Source organism: Nanorana parkeri, unplaced genomic scaffold (genome assembly GCF_000935625.1).
Source record: "Nanorana parkeri isolate BGI_ZX_2015 unplaced genomic scaffold, ASM93562v1 scaffold112, whole genome shotgun sequence".
In the NCBI taxonomy this organism is placed as follows: domain Eukaryota; kingdom Metazoa; phylum Chordata; class Amphibia; order Anura; family Dicroglossidae; genus Nanorana; species Nanorana parkeri.
Genome location: NW_017306380.1, coordinates 1,913,080 through 1,928,250, shown reverse-complemented (window position 1 = coordinate 1,928,250; position 15,171 = coordinate 1,913,080). Strand labels below are relative to the sequence as shown.

Here is a 15,171-nt window from a genome sequence, read left to right as displayed (position 1 = left end):
CGCATGGCAACCAATCAGCTTCTCTCTTCAGTTTGTTCAGTTAAGATTTGAAAATGAAAGAGAGAAGCTGATTGGTTGCCGTGCACAGCTGCTCCAGTTTTGATACATTCCCTTCAGGGAGTATCCGATACCTGCATACCAAACAATTATCCCCGGCATCAAAGTAATGATTACATTGTGTTCTTCCTCTTTTAGACTTTGAGTAGGAAGCCGGCTAGTACTCTTGTCACCACAACAATATAAATCCCATAACCAACCCGTCCCCCTATGTGCTGGAGGCAGCCTATGGTACGTTCAAAGGGCTTCACAGGAAATTAAAATTGGACCTCAGTTCAGAAACGAACTGAATGTTCCAGTACACAGGAGGATAAAAAAAAAAAGTGATGAGGCGGGGGCAAGATTTGTGAGCTAATCAGACTCTACAGCATTGCACAGTGCGGTCAATCTAACACTGGGAGCTTGCTGACAAGAGAACATATTTGATTTTATTGCATACCTGCAGTGAAGAAATGTAAGATCACTGACTTGCCTTTGGCCTGGATTACAAGTGACTGAAATACAAATTTTAAAGCAGCCCTATGTAGTCTGCTGTTCCTCATGTTCAGGCCGATAAGCTCCCTTTAAATATCTGGCTATATATTTAGTCTGTTGTTCCAATAAGAATGAGCCAGTTCCTCACCTGTGTTATGGAGGATCCAATTTTCAGTTACCATTAAAACCCACTCGCCAGTCTTTGGAAATTCGTATCTCTCACATTTTGGGTTATCCCCGTCCTACATTCCCAGTCATAGCATAAGGCACCGACTAAACAATCTCATCAATATAATGGCTAATCCAATACAAAGAGTTTTTAAAGGCACCACTGTAATGTTATATAACACTGACATTCCAGTTATGAAGAATTCTGGCAGACGGCATGTCCCATTATTTACATCCAACTGCACCATCATCCACTGCACATGCTGTGTTCCTGAGGAAGGTCTAGGACTAAATTCAAGGCTGGCACACACAACGGTGACTCATGGCTCTGTACTGCATCACTTCTTTTTGGTGCACCACTTGTACAATGAAGCAGTGGAATGTACTGCAAACTAGTTAAATGTTGCTTTGACTGAAGTAAAATCATGGTACAGTACATGAAGATCTGTGAATGTTGTTACATGTTGCCCACAGAGTATCCTAATAATGAGGAGAATGTGGGATCATACCACACAAAATACAGAGCCGTGTTTTCTTTTGTACATAGAGTAACATCTGTCGGTAATGTTCCAAAGAACTAATACATGAAGAGTCCTCCAGGGTTCCTGCAAGTTCCTTATCTGCGCCAGGCAGTGAAAGACCCACATGAGGAATCTAGTGCATTGGTTCTGTCTGTAGTAATAGATCGGTTTCCTATGAATAATTCCAAATGAGTCACTGTAATCCAAAATGTACTGACCAGCAGCCTTCCCGGGTTTTTTTTGGGCTTTTTCTCATTTCTCCAAATTCATATCCAGTACAATTTATATTCCCGGAAACCCAACCAGTGTTGTAGTTTATGGGTTTGTAGAGGAGCAAAAATACCTCCCATAATGATGTTTAGAAAGTAGTTTACATTCCAGACTGTTAGCAGGTTTTACTGCCGAGCAGATCCACAATCCTCGGAGGTTTACCAGTAAAGTGAAGTAAACATCTGTAGGAAGGATGAGGTGGAAGAAGCGGACCTTTAGTAGTCTAGTAATAGCCTGAAACAAACATACAAAAGAACCCCCAAATTCTGGTCTTGTTACACATTAGACTCTATGAATGATCGCTTTGGTTTTGTAGAAGACATTGAGCCTAAATTGGAGTCTTTAGCCAAGATAGATTGTGACCTCAGCATTGCCTCTTGGTATGATTGGGCAACAGCCTTGGATTCTTGAGAAAGGCTGGACGTTTGACACTTTCCATCCTCAAAGTCCTTCGAGTATACCACCCCATTGTGAGTATTCCCTCCAAATACGTTTGGCATGGTCTTGTTTTTATTTCCATAATTGGTTGCCGGCTTACCAGTGAACTTTTCAAAACCTGCAGATGACCCAGTCCCCGGAGGATTGGGGTTTAAGTCGGTTTGGTTTTGCCAACTACGAGCAGACGGAACAGTCGGCTGCAAGGATCTGGAGGTTTTGTCGATGATCCCCATGAAGGGTATGTTTCGCGGTCTGTTGTCCACTGATGCACTTACAATTTGGTTGGGCTTATTTTCTTTGCTGCGCACATCAGGCCCTTTAACACCCTCAGAAAAACTACTACTTGAAGTCAAACTGTGGGATGCCATTCTTTTGGTCTCTGCTACTGCTGTTGGCTTTTCTTTACAAACAAACTGATTTTCTTGGGCTGCAGAAAATCCCACAAACCTTTCCGCAGTTTTAGAAACAAAGGAACCTGAAGCCTTATAGGAATGGACAATCTCACCAGGCTGTCTGTGGATGGCAAGAACTGAAGGAACCTTTTCACTGTAAGCAGAACCGTGAGTTCCAGAAGACGCAGGATGCTTCCCATCTGCATTAGGACCTCTCATACTGGCTTGGTTAGAGGATGGTCTTAGAGGAAGAGGGCTTGGAGGCGCCAGAGTGGAAGACTGGTTTTTCATGGCAGAAAAACTATTGGTAGATCTAGATATAGACTGCAGGGAATTCATGTGCTGGTTGGTTTTTACTATCTGTGCTTGCTTTGTCGGCCTTTGCACCAGAGCTTGTTGGAGGCATACATTTTTAGCCTGATGTTCCTCAGAAGATTCAGAATGGAACTTCTGGTTAATATATTCTGCAGCTCTGTGGTTGTTTGGTACATCCTGTGGCTTTGAGTTTGCCGGGAGCTTGTCTGAAGGAGGACTTTCATCTTCCTGGATCTCCTGAAGGCTCAGATGATTGTCCAATGTTTCTTCCAGAGCTTCATCCTCTTGGTCAGAATCATTGCTCGGTGGTGGAGGCGGCTGGCACTGTTTCTGCTGTTGGCTCTTTTGATGCTGTTTGAACTCCTCTTCTACACGGGATAGAAGCCGCTTTATTTCCTGGTTGTTGGGGCACAATTTCATAGCCTCATTTAGGTCAGCGAGAGCAGCAACAAACTGCCTGTAAAAGGAAAACAAAAGCTTATGAATTGGTAATAAAAAAGACACAAGGAAGTCATTTGTACAATTAGTACTTTTCTCTTAAAACAAACAATTACCATTCAAGAGAAGTCATTTTCATGATGAAAGCAGGTTAGACAGAATGAAGAATGGTCTGCTGTCATCATACAGTCGTTTCCATTCATTTACATTGTTTTTATTTAGTAAATTGTACAAAAGGACCCAGTCTACATAAACATACAATAACGTTTAAATGACGTAAAGAACTTTGTGATCATTTTTTCTGGTACCAGAACAACAATGAGAAACCATGAACAAGCCGAGCACCAAATGCCAAACTGTTACTGGTATGACCCTTGTGGTCACAGTAACATTATACTGAAGAAAGACAACTTGATTTTGTTTGATTGCTTTTCCGTTACTATGGGTGCAAAAAATGAAAAAAGGGCCTCAGTCATGAAGGGGTTAAACATCACTTAAAGCAACTCTCTCCCTAGACCAAAAACAGAAGTGCTGCTGCAGGTATGAAGTGAAGGCACCCAAACGTGAGTGAACATACCTGGAGTAGCTTCAAAAAGCTTGCGCAATGCTGGGTGAGTCTTGGGGGTATATTGCTAAGTCACACCCTCTTTATATTGCTAATAAACCAGAACCAAGATATGTTGGCTTACTGGCCAATTAGAATGTGCGGGAGACAGGAAAGGGCTACTATTATCTCTCAAGTCTCCAATGGTGACACACTCTGCTCCTAAGCTCCATGTCTACACTCCTGCAGCAGCCATTAGGCTCCTGCTCTCCGTCTTAGGATTTCTAGTACCGAATCGCACATTTGCATTGTGGTAATGCATCCAACCTTTCTTTGGGCAATTTTAAAGACACAGGGGTGCGATGGCAGTCCATTCAAAATGAATATGCTGCCCTAATGCACCACACAAGTGTAAATGGGGCCTAAGGAAAACCTTTACTCAGAGTACCGCAACTGCTGACCGTCTAACAAAAAAAAGCTATTTGACTGGCTGTCACTGGCATCAATATTTCAGAGAGTCATGGATCTAGAACAAGCATTCAGCAAGTGAAGCCAGAGCTCCAGCTCTCCATACTTTTTTTGGTCACCGGTTCAAAAGTGTATTGAAGGTACTGGATCAGCATGACAGCCACATAAGTAAAGGTTCAGCAATGGCTTTGCTAAGGAGATAAGCAGGATCACTCAGGCTGGAACAGAGCCAGGGAAATCGCACTGCGTGAGTCAATTTCCACACTTTTTGGTGTTTAGCACTTTAGTACCTTGGCTAAAATTTTACCCCAACTCGCACATAAATAAATTGGATGACCAGACTTAAAACAAGGAAAACTACAATTTTGGTAAACATAAAACATATACAAAACCATTCATTATATGAATAAAAAACATATCCTTTCCATTCCATTCTTCAGCCAGATGCTATTTCTAAAAAGTAAGCGGGTCATTCTGTACTCTAATACAGAGCACACCCACCACTCTTATTTCCTGCTGGTGAGATTGGATCACTTACATAAGTTTGTATAGAATTTTTAAAAAATGACACATATCCCCTGCAAAAGGCATTGCAGAGATCTCTGAACCTGGACGGAAGCTCCCTCTGCTGCCGCCCAATCAGTTGCGGCTCCGTAGCTGCACCTAAGCAAAGGGGCGGGATGCTGTGACATCACAGACCTTATATAGCCACATGGTCAATGACTGACCGAATATGGCCATACAAAGCCAATGAGGACAGCACAAATATCCCACCCCTTTATGTGCAGCTGTGGAGTGGGAAATGCCCTGGCCTGCCGGTGATTTGACGGTTGGTCCCATCTGGGTTCAGAAGGACTCCGAACCTGAGCTCATCTCCACTACAGAGTAAAGAGATGCAGAGGCTGTTGGTTTTCTTACTTTAGCAAAGTGACTGATCCAGCTTAGAAGTCGGTTTGATAAATGCTCTGCTTACATCAATATCTCCAAAACAGGACTGCAAATGTTTTCTAAAAACCCTGCAATTCATACAAGTCACACGGGGAGAACTGGAGTTTCACTGAACAAAAAAAGAAAGGTGCTTTACCTGCTGTTTCGCTTAGCTCTTGCCCTGGCGTAATAAGCTTCAAAGCACTTTGGTTTCAGCTCTAGTGCCTTGGTTGCAAGCTCTTCAGCCATGCCAAAGTCCTATACAAGGGGACAGATAGCAATATAAGTTGACGGACTGTACTTCTCATTCTGGGTCCATGCAAGTCAATGCCAAACAATGTTATTCTCAGATTATGAACAGTAAATACATATTAGTGCAGTAAGAGTTATAAGTACATCACTGCAATGTACAAAGCCAACACGGCAAGTATCAAACACTGGGGTACAAGGATACGGTACCTGAGGCCCCTTCACAACACAAACACTAGGTGAGGGATCCTGTGAACGAAGAGGGTCTGTACCTGCATCCTCCTGAAAAACAAGCAACATGACCTTCACCTGCCCTTCCAGAGGGAGAACTATATTGGCACGACCCCACTTTAGAAAAAAAAACTTTGGGTTTGCCAGTATTAGGACAGAAAAAATACCCCAGCAGTTTATTATTGAAGCCCAAATAAATTCCTGTCTGAGGAGTTGTATTGGGCTGTCCCTAACAGATACTCTGCTGGATATAGAAAGGAATGCTGCGGGATGATGGCTGCATTACATGTATATATGTTGTCCTTGTATAATCATTGACGTTATTCACCCTAGGATAATCACACCTGGCCATAGCTGAAAATGACTGGATGCCTGTGTATCGGTACCATCGCCAATTCTTTTATTGTCTGGATTACTTCTCTAGATTAGCAGTTCTAACAATAGATTTGTTTCTTGGCCCATTCAGGGCAGACTGAAACTGTCCCACCCCCCCATCGCTGAAAGTAACCTTTCTCAGGTTCCTCCACCACCCACTTCATTTTCCAGAGACCCGAGAAAAGAACTGTAAAAGTTCACTTTCGGAATTTACGGAGGGCTAAGAACCCGCAACCCCTCCATGTAACAGTGCTTGGACATTGCGACTGGCCACTTGGGAACTGTGCTATCACTGGAACGGGATGAGGTCACATGCTCCTCCATACCCGGAAGTACTTGGCATTTTCAAGGGTCATGGTGGGCAGAGTGTGGGGGTGCGGGGCAGAACAAAAAACATCCAACCTTTCTTTGGGAAACCTCAACATTATTCTCTACTCACATTTGTTTTTCGGCGACATCTGGACAAGTTCAAGTAGAGGGACACACGCAGCTCATTGAAAGCTTTCATTTCTTCTCCAAAACCTTCCCGGGGAAACTTCCTGAGAGCGTATTGGTACCTCTGTGCAGCCTCTTTCATCTTCCCCTTCTGCGGGAAACAAGAACAACAATCAGTGAGGAAGGGTGAATATTTACTTAACTGGCCCAAAATGTAACCTGAACTTCTGCTCCAGCCCTGGACAACACCGAAGTGTGGCTGAATCTGATAATGTTCTATGGTCCATTGGAGCAAACAGAATCAAAACACTTCTCTGGAGACGCTGCCTGTGCTTAAAGCCAAACTTCAACCAAAAGCTTTCTTCTAGTTTTGGAACAAGCAGGGAAGGGTTAGTGCCACTCTCCCTGCCGGAAACATCTTTCCTTACTTCCTGTGCCAGGCACAGAGTGTCAATGGGGACAACAGACTTTTTTTTCCTTTAGTTGAGTCTGAAAAGATTACCGACCGTTAGGGTTTTGTTGCAATTGGTGGCTTCCTGCCCCAGTGACACCAGATCCTCTTACTTTTTTTCCCCTAGTGTCCCAGGGAGAAAAAGGGAGGGACAATCTCCCCACCAGAGTCAAGCACAAGATCTATTTTAAGACTACAAACTAAGCAGGGATGCGATATAAAGGTGGGTTGATTTACTCAGCACGGAGATCACTGGTACACAGGAACTACACTTGATGATGAACGGACTGAATTTTTAGGAATGCTGACTGTGCCCAAAAAATGGCTACCTACATGTGCAATGTTAAGGTATAAAAGATTCGGTGAGTATAGAGATATCTTCAATATGCAAAAAAAATACTTCTATTTAATGTGTTGTGAGTTTTATTTGTATAGTTAAACCCATACAACACATGAACAGATCACTGAATCAGTAATGAACTTACTCTGTACAAGATATTGCCTTCATCCATTAGCTTCTGCAGGAGAATGATCAAGATGTCTGGTTTAGAAGTCGCCATCGCCCAAGCTGCATTTCCTGTAAGATAGAAGTTCAATAAAATGTGTAAAAAAGGTTTCAACACGTTCAATGTTTGCTTTAATGAAATAATAACAGAAGGGGAGGATGCTCGGAGATATACAGCTTTAATCTAGAAGAGGGCCGGTAGGGTCTATGACTGGTGTGTATGACAAGATGGCAGGTCAAAATGACACATCCTTCAGTAGGTAGAAATGTGAACATATGTGCATTTGTATGGAGTATTTTAACCATTTGCCTGGAGCTCAACTTTAAAGAAACTGTCACTAAAATAGAAACAGCCAAAAACGAGTCCCTTGCAAATACAGTGGTACCTCGGTTCACGAACGCTTCTGTTAGAGAACAATTTGGTTCGCAAACAGGAAGTTCGGCAAAATTTTGCTTCCGTTCATGAACTCCACACGAGGTGACGAACACAACCGCAGCCATCTTCCCCGCTCTGACACATGGTCGTGGCTTCCTCTAGTCGAGATTGTGGTCTGATCACAGTTTGATTCGGTTCGAGACCAGAATCGTGGAACAAATTAAGATCGTGAACCGAGGTACCGCTGTACAATATGTTTAATACCTGGACCTCTGCCCGCATCACTGCTGTATAGAAGCTGCTGCTGGAAGAGTCTCCTAAATGCGAGACTGTCAGGTTCCTCATTGCCTGCCCCAACCCCATATGCTGTGGTTCCTCCCGCCGGCACCTACTATGTTCTGTAGTCATGTTGGGGTCGACTGGGGGGAATGGCAGTGTGTGGTGGTGCCAGGAACCCTACAATCCCAGAAGTGTCAGACCAGAAGCAGCTTCTCTGCAATAGAGCAGCAACTGGCAATGCGGGCAGCGGTAGAGATGAACACCAAATACCTTCTTTGCAGATGCACATTTTCCATGATTTCCATTTTACTGAGAGTTGCCTAAAAACTATTGATAAGAACGTATTTCTTAAAAGGCCTTAGTATACAGTCAGGTTTGAAGGCTGGACAGGTATTTATTAAAGCTGACCTGAGAGAATTACTTTTCTTCTATGTACACCATACTTTTGACATGGTTTCCTATTTTTGATTGCAGTGTCTCTTTAAACTTCACAAACAATAATAGTCCAAAGTCTAAAAGGAGCGAGCGTACCACGCAGTGACCTCCATACCATTACTTCACATATAAATCATGTGTTAGCGTAACGCTCGCCGCTTCCTTGAACGCAGAGCGAGATTGAACAGATGTGTCTGACACAATAAGACAGCAGGACAGGAAAATGACATCAGCTTCCTCCAAGTGACACTTTATGTCATGAAATATATTGTTACAAACAGTAATGAGACAATATAGGAGCTTGTGCTGCCCTGTGTCTACAACCACACTACTATATACGGTATATATAGCTGTACAAGGAGTGACTACTTTCAAGCACTCCAGCCAGGCTGATAAAAAAAAAAAGCTTTCATCTTCTGATAAAAGATTTACAAATGAATGAGCAAAGTCTTGTGATCCAGACACACCTTGCTGTGCTCTATGGCTGCTTATATAAGAAGGGAAACAACACTTCATAGGATGCAGTTCTGCAGACACCATGCCATTGCTTCACCTACTGCCTTGACTTTGTACCACTGAAGACACTCATCTTGACTTCTCTCCCCCTAGAAGCTCATTCAAGTAAATTCCCGTCATGTCCATCAGCTCAGAGAGCCGCCACTCCCACTGCAAACATAACTTCAACTTTCAGCTGGTGTGTGAGGTGCCCCATAGTGGCGTATTTCAAACAATCAAACTGAATTGCATGTAACCTGGAATGGCCTCTAAACGGTATGTATACCCAGAAAAGATGTCATATATGGCAGCCTAGTACTCCTTAGATATGGCGGCTGCATTAGGTTTCATTTTTTTAGTCCTTCACCTTCACCTGGTGATCCTGCCAGTAACACACTTCCGGTCAGGGCGACAACCTTCACTTAGCATACTGTACCTAACGAAGTGCAGTGTCCTCACCCTAGGACTGGAAGTGTATTAGGACTACAGAACACAGAGAGAGCTGGGACAATGTAACTTATAACAGTCATCACAGGATCTTATCAACTCACATTGATTTCTGGCAGGATCAACCTTTTTTTGTGCTTCTTTGAAAGATATCACAAAACACATTCAATGGTACATTTAACATAGCAAAAGGGAACAAATTTCAACATTTCCCTTTTCTGCGCCATGCTGGGGTGAACAGAACATATTACCTAGCTTGGCTCCTTTTCTCAGCAGAGTCACAACGACGGCTGTGTTTCGGCATCCTATGGCTCGATCCAACGGACGCATTCCACTGTAATCGACATGTTCAATCATGAACATCAGAAAAAGTTTTAAACATCACATACAATGTAAGGGCATTGTTTAATGTATCTGAGCAGGCAATAAGTTCCTATACAGTATATGATACCATCTAAAAGTAACTGCAGATCTGTGTGAAGCCGGCAACACACATTACAGTCGGACTGTGAAATTTCCTTTAGATATACCAGCATCTATACTGTATAGTGCCAGGGCCTATCCAAACAATGTATTATGGTTACCCTCAAAGGTATCTGTAAGACTATATAAATGTATCTAATCTTTATCATAATTGCCTCTGCATTCCATTATCACTGGTTTTAGTAATAACTTAATACCTAGATCTGAAAGTAGAAGTCTAGCAAATGGCCTGGAGGGCCGGATTCGGCCCCTAGGCCTTGAGTTTAACGCATGTGATCTAAATAATCTATACTCAAATTAGGCAGACCTGGAGATTGAACAATCAGATTGTGATGTGTGTGACAGCTTTAGTAATAATAACTTTGGATAAACAGAGAACAATCTTTAGATGTCAAAAGATCTCCACACAGTTAAAGACAGAGTTAGTTAGTTGGGTATTTGAGTAGCAGATAGCCAACTCTTGGTAGACGAGTATGTAAAACCAAAACTACTCTATTTTCACATTTTGGATAAAATGTGGAAGGGTTGGACCCTCTGACAAGTGTTTATTTCTGCCGGTGTCACTGCTGGAGAGATTCTTCCCTTCAATGCGTCATGGTGGCCTTAATCTCTGTAACAGAAACTAATGAAGAACCCAACATTTGTGATTTGGCACAGGAATAGAAGGTACTGTAAAAGGAAACCTTCCAATGGGCAAACCTGACTGTTGTCTAAGAGAGATATATATCTTTGCTATGGAGAGCTCTCCTCTCACTTCCTGTTTGTCTATGGGATAGAAAGTGAAATCTCTCCCAAACAGAAAAGAAAGGGCCTTAACTACACCCTACTCTGTCCAAAACGAAATAATAATGTTTTGGCTTTTCATACACTTTACCTTAAGCTGTAAATGCTCTACCCCTCCACTGCTTGGTCATCATTGTTCCTGCACTCTACATTTTGTCAGCGTCTACTAATGTGTGGCCCATATGTGGATTTAGCGTCTACAGAATGGTGTCCACACAGGAGGACAATTTGCTCTACATTCAGAATCTTCCTGCAACCTTTATCACTTGTCAGTAAAATAATGAATTCCCAGTTGTGCATTCTTCTAGTCCACCACCATCCACCCAAAGCTAAGATATCTCTTTTGGTGGACTGACCCTTTAATGCAAGAAAACAAAAACAGTAAAACAGTATACAACTGGAGAGTAACCCAAACAGATATAAAAGCAATTTTCTCAAGATATGCAGCTACTGGGTTCCTGGGATTTATCCAAAATATCTGTTGCTGGCATGAAATGGAAAGATTAAAGGAGTACTATGGGGTAAGTGTTTTTCCCCATAGTTCTCCTCATGGTCACTGGAGGACATAAAATAGCGTCCTCCCATGACCTAAAGCTCAGTAGCTTGCGGTATACTGAGCCCGCTGCAGCCGGAATGGATCCCGACATTACTGCCAAGATACACCCAGCTGTATGATTGACAGCTGTCTCTGCCTATTTAGGAGGGGAGCCAGCTGTACCCGCCCCCTCCACTGTTCGTTCCTCCAGTCAGCGCTAGAGGATCGGAGAGGGGAATCCCTGCAGGGAGCCGTGAGTGACAGTCACGGCTCTCTGCAGGGACAGGATCGAGAAGTGGGCGAGCGACGCTTTGTGTTCACTCACTTCGCGATCTATAGAGCGGACGTGTGACAGTTTCATTGTCTAACGTTGGCTCGAACTATGAGGCTGAGTGAAAATCACTCACCTGATAGTTCTCCTTTAAGACCAATATCTATCAAAACACGCAACAAGCAAAATATATCCAGTGTAGATTTATGAAAAGACGCTGAAAATTCCACTCCTTATCACCTGTCCGTGCCAACAACAGTAAGGGAGGGCTTAATAGTAACTGTCCTAATTACTCAGAGCTGTGTATGTGTGATGTCAGCACAGGGAATGAGGTCTTCTGCATAGTATCTGCTGCTCCCCCTCCGCTGGCCAGCAAAGATAAACTTCCATGAAGAGAAGACTGTACTCATCCTACTATCTACAAACACATGGGAAGGGGGAGGCCTCTTTATAACGCACAGCGCGCATCTTTAATGCAATGGGACCTATTAGAGAAGGAATAAAGCGGCTGGCATCTGCACACTATGTAAATATAAGATTAGATATGAATTTCAGTAGCAGCGGCCCCGTGTTTATAACACCAGAAGGTTGCTTAAACATAGCTGGAAGGATAATACATCAAGTGAACCTTTCAACATATCTGTATCGTTTAAATATTTAATACTTCAACGTACAATTTCGGCATCTCCGTAAAAGGCAGCCAGGTCCAGAGGTGTGCGGCCGTTCCTGTCCATTTGGTCAATGCTGGAGCCTCTTTCTACGAGGCACTGGACCACGGATCTGTGACCCTTGAGACAGGCCCAGCTCAGGGCAGTTAACCCTTCCTTGTCTACTGCAACGATGTCTGCACCTAAGGGGGGAAAAAAAACCCCACAAAACAAAGGAGGTTACATAGATGATGTCACATTTACCCTTACGGTCATCAGCTTCAATGACAGAGTTCTAGAAAAACTAGATGTCCTGGGACAGGCAAAAGCTTTGAAGATTCATCACTGCTTTCTAATGGAAACCTGTTCTGACAAGAACATAAATGCTGCCTGGCATGAACTGTTGCCTCCTGCTACTAAAAAAGCTAGTTGTCGGCTTGTCATACAGACCTTTTCCTTCTGCACTTTGAGAAACTGACACAGAACAAGTATGCAGATGATGAAAGTCATCATACAGGGACAGAGCTTAAATAAACAGGCTCACATGGCTGTAAAAGCAAACATCCATTGAAGTAAAATCTTGTTGGAGAAAGCATTCTTATAGACATTCTCCATGGAGGGTTCAGGAAAAGCCACCTGTGGCCACAAGTGCTGGATACTGGGGTGGCAGTGTTTCTCTTGTTAATGAAGCTCTCTGAAGCCATGCAGTTCAAGGAGGCTGGGCTTCCCCTCTCAGAGCGGGGAGAAACTGTCAGGAGGTTGAGTTGGGCAGTGCAGGGAGAAGACAGCTGTCACAGGAGGCCCAATTCTCCTCCCGCACTGCGCCGCTCAGCCTCCTGTGACAGCAAAGTAGGATGGAGAGTGGGTTACCAGCATTCAGTGATCAGAACTGATCGCTAAGTGTTTGTAAATAACTGAGGACATAGTACGCTTACTGTGTCCCCATGTATGAATGAACAGGAAGTACTCTACATCACTTCCTGTTCATTCATGATTGTGGACATAGTAACATACTATCGTCACAGTTTATGAATTAACAGGAACACTCAGTATAGAGGATTCCTGTTCATTTAGAACAGTGGCTGCAAAAGAGATTTAGTACTCTGTGTCCTCGATCTCTTTTTCTATTTTAAAAGGGAAATATCAGGGATCTGTTTAGACCCCCGATATTCCCCCAGAGCCCATGACAGTAAAGTAAAAACATTAAAAGATAAAAATGATTTTAAACATTTTAAAAAGTTTGGGGAAAAAAAAAAAAAGTCATTTTCAGTTTCGGCCTGACAATATTTTTTTTTATTAGATATTTTCAAGAAGGGCTCAGAAACGAATACAGCAGATGGGACGCCATGCTGCATCATGCATGTACAGTAGTTTATGTTGCAGAGAGTGCAGCAGAAGGAGCAGAGCGCCAGGCCATGGCAACTTTGATGTCACTTCTGAAAACCCCAGAGATACAGGATGTCAATGGGTGCTTTCATGAGACAAACTCTACTAGCAGCTAAAGTAGCGATTTCAAGGTAGTGAAATAGTAATTTCTTAACACACAAATGAAAGATCGTTAGTAGAGCTATACCCAATATTTGGCATGGAGACACTACTGATGTTGACAAATTGTTACATGCTGAAGAAGGTACCTATTCTTTAGCATGTAACAATTTGTGAACATCAGTAGTGTTCTCAAAATAAATGCAAACCATATATATAAATATATATTCTAAAGACCATTTTAGTCCAATCATAAATCCTATTGTTCCTTTAGTCCATGGCGCTCTTAAATTTTAGTGTCACAGCTGATTACAGATTTTATGGTACTGCTGTTCAGCTTTCCATTTCTATACTTCAGAGACAGTTTCTCACCCTCGGACAGAAGAAACTCCACAGTACCACAATGGCCTTCACACGCAGCGACCATGAGGGGAGTCCGGCCTTGCTTGTCAATCAGATTTACATCACAGCCATGCTGCATGAGAAGCCTGGCGACCTGCAGAGACAGAGAGATGGTGAGGCACAAAACCTGGAAGGCCGGAGGACGGGAACATCACTCGTACAGTTACCTGCTCCCTGCTCAGCATTGCGTGTCGGACACAACTAACCAAGGATGGGTTTCTATAGAAATAAATGGGTTTATGATGCATGTGTTTCCCTGAGGTTCATCAGTCTTAGATACAGTGCTAAATACAGACTAACAGTACCCATGAGGATTACATGGCTCAGCTATCAAATTACCAAGGGCACCTTACCAAGGGCAGGATATAGCTGACATATTGACAAACAGACAATATACTGAAGGCTTTAAGAAAATAAAATGCCTGTATTGCCTATAGCATCCCAAATTCAGCTGTCATTTCTCTAGTGTGGGTTGGATGATAAAGATAACACTCGGCTGATCACTAAGGGGAACAAAAACACCTGGTATATACGAACGTAGACATTTATTACCATACAATGCTTTAAGATCCCAAATAAGCCGGAGAAGTCTCATCTATGGAATACAAATCTAAGCAAAATAGGGACAATTCCAGCCACAGTTAAATCTGCAACCTTTGTGATTCCGTTCAGTAACTTCTGTGATTCCCACACTGCCTTGCATTTGAGGTTGACCTCCTCACACAGCAAAATTCTTTGTGGTCCCTCCTGACTCTGGACGAGATGTCTGTTTGTCTTATGTCACCCTATGTACCCTTGTCACATTACTGAGATCCTCCCTGTGCCTTGCTCACACTGCCATGCTCCTCCCTGTGCCTTGCTCACACTGCCTTGCTCCTCCCTGTGCCTTGCTCACACTGCCTTGCTCCTCCCTGTGCCTTGCTCACACTGCCTTGCTCCTCCCTGTGCCTTGCTAACACTCCCATGCCCCTCCCTGTGCCTTGCTCACAGTGCCATGCTACTCCCTGTGCCTTGCTCACACTGCTATACTACTCCCTGTGCTCACACTGCCATGCTACTCCCTGTGCTCACACTGCCATGCTACTCCCTGTGCTCACACTGCTATGCTACTCCCTGTGCTCAAACTGCCATGCTACTCCCTGTGCTCACATTGCCATGCTACTCCCTGTGCTCACACTGCCATGCTACTCCCTGTGCTCACACTGCCATGCTACTCCCTGTGCTCACACTGCCATGCTACTCCCTGTGCTCACACGGCCCTGCTACTCCCTGTGC

General features: G+C 43.4%; 1 protein-coding gene across 1 annotated transcript in view; it reads right to left on the bottom strand.

The window, feature by feature from the left end:
• Positions 1-1,756: 1,756 nt before the first annotated feature.
• TANC1 (tetratricopeptide repeat, ankyrin repeat and coiled-coil containing 1) overlaps positions 1,757-15,171 on the bottom strand; it is a 93,132-nt gene continuing 79,717 nt past the window's right edge. The window contains exons 17-23 of the mRNA XM_018553164.1: positions 13,867-13,990; positions 12,032-12,212; positions 9,542-9,660; positions 7,239-7,330; positions 6,307-6,453; positions 5,170-5,270; positions 1,757-3,092 (exon numbers count right to left, since the gene is read on the bottom strand). Coding sequence (XP_018408666.1) covers positions 1,766-3,092; positions 5,170-5,270; positions 6,307-6,453; positions 7,239-7,330; positions 9,542-9,660; positions 12,032-12,212; positions 13,867-13,990 — 2,091 coding nt within the window. The 3' untranslated portion in view covers positions 1,757-1,765. The remainder of the gene's footprint in view (positions 3,093-5,169; positions 5,271-6,306; positions 6,454-7,238; positions 7,331-9,541; positions 9,661-12,031; positions 12,213-13,866; positions 13,991-15,171) is intronic.